Source organism: Malus sylvestris, chromosome 3 (genome assembly GCF_916048215.2).
Source record: "Malus sylvestris chromosome 3, drMalSylv7.2, whole genome shotgun sequence".
Lineage (NCBI taxonomy): Eukaryota > Viridiplantae > Streptophyta > Magnoliopsida > Rosales > Rosaceae > Malus > Malus sylvestris.
Genome location: NC_062262.1, coordinates 26,204,684 through 26,209,841, shown reverse-complemented (window position 1 = coordinate 26,209,841; position 5,158 = coordinate 26,204,684). Strand labels below are relative to the sequence as shown.

The 5,158-nt window shown below is 34.5% G+C and overlaps 1 protein-coding gene across 1 annotated transcript; it reads left to right on the top strand.

Annotated features, from left to right (window-relative positions):
- The first annotated feature begins 1,822 nt into the window (after positions 1–1,822).
- On the top strand, positions 1,823–4,619 carry LOC126615872 (GDSL esterase/lipase At5g55050-like). Its single transcript, XM_050283798.1, has 5 exons — positions 1,823–2,169; positions 3,130–3,266; positions 3,411–3,641; positions 3,719–3,968; positions 4,151–4,619. Exons 1-5 carry the CDS (start codon positions 1,908–1,910, stop codon positions 4,369–4,371), a joined length of 1,101 nt encoding a protein of 366 aa, XP_050139755.1. The 5' UTR covers positions 1,823–1,907; the 3' UTR covers positions 4,372–4,619.
- Positions 4,620–5,158: the final 539 nt, after the last annotated feature.

Genomic DNA, 5,158 nt, shown 5'->3' with positions numbered 1-5,158 from the left:
GGTAAACATTCAGCTTCAGTTTTTTTTTCATAGGTTTGGGTGATAAAAAGCCAAAAACACAAAGCTGCAAATCCTAGCTTTGAAAAATCGGCTTTTTTCACATTTGTTTTACATAAAAGTTTACCAAACACTGTAATACTGCTTTTTTTTTTTTTCAAAAGCACTTTTACAAAAAAGTTTACTAAACACTCAGCTGCTTTATTTCATAGCTGCTTATTCTCACAGCACAGCAGAAACAGTTTTTTTTCAAAGCACAACAATACCAAACCAGCCCTAAGTGTGGTAGATGAGTGGGAACTTAATTAATGAATTTGCTTAATTGGAGCTAGTTATTGGGTATTTTTTAGAGAAAAATTAGCATATGTTTATGTACTTTGTGTGTGTGAACATTTTTTTGTTTTGTTTTTAAAATAGGAAGGGGGCAGAGAGCACTTGGGGCCAACAGGATCCTCTCCGGATCCTTTGGATGAGGATCCTGGAGATTCGTAAATCGTATCCGTTCATTATACATTGTGCAGTTAGTTTTTGTCAGGTATTGTTTTTATTTAATTTTAAATAAAATTATTTAAAATAATTTCTGACTGTACGATGTACGATGAACGAATATGATTTACGGATTCTTGGGATCCTCACAAAGAGATTTCGGTGAAGATTCAGATTCAACGTGGTGGGAGGGGGAGTGAGGACTGGGAAAAGAGGTTTTAGTTTTTTACTTTATATTTTTTTAATATTAGATATATGTTAAAATCACCTGTAGGTGAAACTTCAATAAAAAATAGCGAAATTTGATTTTGTAAAATTACATTATTACCCATCATTTTTTTGTTATGATAGAAGACTAAGTAGTCTTTTTACTCTCTCTTGGTTGACAAATAAGATTTTATTAATATGTAGTTTAGATATATGTTAAAATCACCTATAGGTGAGGCTTCAATAAAAATAAAAAAAATCTGGTTTTGTTGCCTATCAATGTTTTTTTGCTGTGAATGAAGACTAAATATTATTTTCATCATCTTTTGGTTGACTAAGAAAGTTTTTAAATAAATAAAATTAAATTACAAAAGTAAATTCATATTTCAGTTATGTCTACTAATTAATAAAACACTCATTGTCAACCAAAACCCTATGAAATTACCAGTCTAACCCTCTAATTAAAATATAACATGAATAAGAAATATAGGCATAAATGTAATTTCACACAACCAAATTTTACTGTTTTTTTTTCAAAGCTCCACCTACATGTAATCCTAACATATCTCTAATTAAAAAAAAATAAAAAATAAAAAAATTCCTACTCCCACATTCTCTATCACTCTCTTCCTCTATCATTCTATTTCAAAAACAAAATAAAAAATTTTCTCACACACTTTGTGTGTGCCCATATGCTAGTATATATAGAAATAGGATCCTATCCAAATCTTCTTTGTGAAGATCCTGAGAATCACTTCATCTTGTTCATCTGTTATCCTGCGGCCATAAATTATTTTAAATATTTTACTTAAAATTGAATTCAAAAAGTACCTGACAAAAATGATGTACAATAAATAGACACAATAAAGTAAGGGATGTGCTATCCACACACTTCTTTTTACTTCTCCCACACCCCTTATTAATTTCTGTCATTTGATTTTCTTTAATTCATCCGATCCGACGGCTAAAAATTAAAAGGGTGTGAGAGAAGTAAAAAGGGATGTGTGGATATCACACATCTAAAGTAATCTTCGGAATCCTCACAAAAAGAATTCTCATCCATATGTATAGACTTTAATTTCATAAACAGACATGTACACCTCATTTACTGATGCTCTTTATGTATAAACCAAACTCCACACCTCCTTACGCGTCATATATTTACTAGCGTAATGTAGTGGGAGGGCAGTGTGAGTGTGAGAGCAACAGTTACAACCATGGCTTCCAGACTTTTCCTTCTCATGAGTCTGATCATCTCCTTTCTCTTCTCTCCCTCCAACCTTCTGGGATTCACTGTCACGGAGGCGCGTGTGGTTCCGGCCATGTATGTTTTCGGAGACTCGTTGGTAGATGTGGGCAACAACAATTACCTCCAGTTTTCTTTTGCCAAAGCAAACTTTCCTCACAATGGCCTCGACTTTCCGACCAAACAGCCAACCGGCAGATTTTGTAACGGCAAGAATGCTGCAGATCTTCTCGGTAAGTTGTAATCTTAATTTGTTACGGCTTGTTGCTAGGAAAATATCAGTTTTCATTTCCTTGCTAAATTGCAAGTTTTTGGTTATAGTTGTTAAACATTTAGTATGCAACTTCATCAGACTGTCAATTTATATCTCGACTATTTGGATTAACGGTTCAGATTCACAGTCTAACAACATAGTATACTAAATTGCTTCACAACAGAATTTATATGTAGTGATGTACCTTGTTGTTATGTGTGTCCGGGATTTCTTTCTGTGTAGGCAATGCTGCTACTTTTTTAAGGAAAGAAATCGTAGGAAGTATTTGAATTTGAGACTTCCTAGTCCGGTCTTTCCAGTGCCATAAAAATCACGAGATATCTAGTATACTTCGGAGTATCCTATATTCTGAATGTTTTAATCATTAGATCATATATTTTTTATGTGACAGTTTCTGGGTTTCCTGGTTGAGCAGACTCTCGACCTGGTTACTGAACAATGAAACGGCATCCGAAAACTCAGGAGGCCCTTCAAAATAGCAGTTAGATAATAAATGCTCTTCTCACATTATTAGCTGTAGAAGCAATTAGTAGTTGGTTGATAAGGTGCAGAAGTTAATTCAAACCAAATTTGAGAGTGCATATATTTTTGCCACACCTTTACTTTTAATACAGTAGTTGGTTTCTTACCAGGAACAAGTCATCTTTTTGAACTGTAATATAGTTGCATAGTATTATTAATCCACGTATAATAGTTTCTAGTTAGGGTATTGGATTGATAAATAAAACACGTATTATAGGCTTATAGTATTGGCGTGCCTATGACACCATGGCAGTCACACCCAAGAATTTTCAACCTAGCACAATCGCAATTTGAAATATGTCTAGTTTTCTTTTTGTTTCTAATGCATTATTTTTGTATTATGTGTATTAAGAACACATTATTATGACAACATTATTTAATTTTAAAATGTTGGCAGCTGAGAAAATGGGCTTACCTACCATACCACCATATCTTTCTATGGCATCTAAATTGAACAAGAGCTATAACCTCTTCCTAAATGGTGTTAACTTTGCTTCTGGAGCTGCTAAAATCTTCAAAGAGGATCAACAATATGTATGTCAAAACACAGCTTTATATATATATAGACACACACACACACACACACACACACACACACACACACACACACACACACACACACACACTAAATTGTTGATAATATTAAACCAGTTTAATTATTTTTCTTTGTCTGAGCAGCCCCAGTCAATATCTTTGGGAGAACAAGTAGATTATTATTTGTCAGTGAAGGAATGCCTTGGGCAACAGATAGGAACCTTCAAAACACAAAAGCATCTATCAAAATGTCTCTTCACCATTATCATTGGAAGCAATGACATCTACACCTACTTTGACTCCTCCACCAGTAATAGGAGCACACCTCAGCAGTATGTTAACTCCCTGGTTCTCACACTTAAACAACAAGTGAAGGTAATTAACACAATAATTCCTTCAATATCAACGCCTAATACTATCACATTTATCTTAATTTAATTGTCTTTTTGCAGCGTTTATATGATTATGGCGCTCGTAAATTTGTCATCGTTGGAATTGCGCTTATCGGGTGCACCCCGTCAGAAAGAAATGAGCGATCCGATCAAGAATGCAAAGCTGACGTTAATCAGTTGTCAGCTAAGTACAATCAAGTTCTTATATCAATGTTGAAGAACTTGAAATCGGAGCTCAAGGGCATAAACTACTCCTACTTTGATGGTTACAGCGTCATGCACAACTTCATTCAGAATCCAACAGCTTACGGTAATTGAAATTCCATAAAATATTTTCCTTCTAATGCACGTTATATCAAATTCAATCGATTGGATAAAGTTTTCTGGCCAGACCAGATGATGTATTGTCAAATAAGAATCCGCATCAAAATTAACAGTTTGAAAAGAAAAATATCTCACTGTCTTAATAAGTAATTACATTAATTTATTCAGGATTTGCTGAGGTTAAAGCTGCTTGCTGTGGTCTTGGGAAGCTTAATGCGGATGCTCCATGCCTACCATTCGCAACGTACTGCAGCAACAGAAGCAACCATCTCTTCTGGGACAGAACTCATCCAACAGAGGCAGCACATCGCATCTTTGTGGACTATATGCTTTCTGGTCCCTTACAATACACGTTCCCAATCAACGTGAAAAAGCTAGTTTCCATTTAATTTATTAATCTGGTTGACATGTATGCATCGCACTGTAATTCCTTATCACCAGTCGTAACTTCTAATACAAGTATGTGATTATATCTCTAGGGTACTAAGATGCATGCACACGTGCAAGTATACTACCGATGACATGGAAGAATGGTTTTATCTTTCAATTATGTTATTGGTAGCAAGTTTAAGGTGTTTCTATTAAAAAACTTTGATTGTCCTTAAAATCATTTTTCAAGTACATCTCTTAAGAATAATTTTGGTTTTAAATCTCAAAATTTTGAAAACTTGTTTGGTTAAATTTGTGAAAATAATATTTCTTTGGTTGAATTCAAACTAGCGTGGGCTCTGTTGAAGAATCAACACCAGCCCAAAATGCCCATATTTAATTAAGCCTAGTTTATTTGTGAAGAAATTCCTACATAACTCTAGAATAAGAAGTTGGTTAACAAACCAAATTCTAGAGTAATCTAAAATACTAAAGAATAATCTAGATGGGCATTCTTAGCCAAGTAATAAAGTCGGCTACTAAGAAGGGCTTGTATGTCGGTGCAGTATGTGCATGAATATGCACTAGAAAGTGCTATTAAAGTCGGCAACCATGCCTATAAATATGGGTGTGGTGTTGTAAGCTTGTAAGAAGAAGAAGTAGGCAACCAAGTGAGAGTGAGAAGTAAGAGTAGTCTTGTGAGGAGTGTGAGTGATCTAGAGTTTGTCTCTAGAAAGTGAGTGAGTGTCATAGCTTCTAAAGTTGCGTCCTTGAGAGTTTGAGTGTTGTAATATTTTGTGTGTGTAA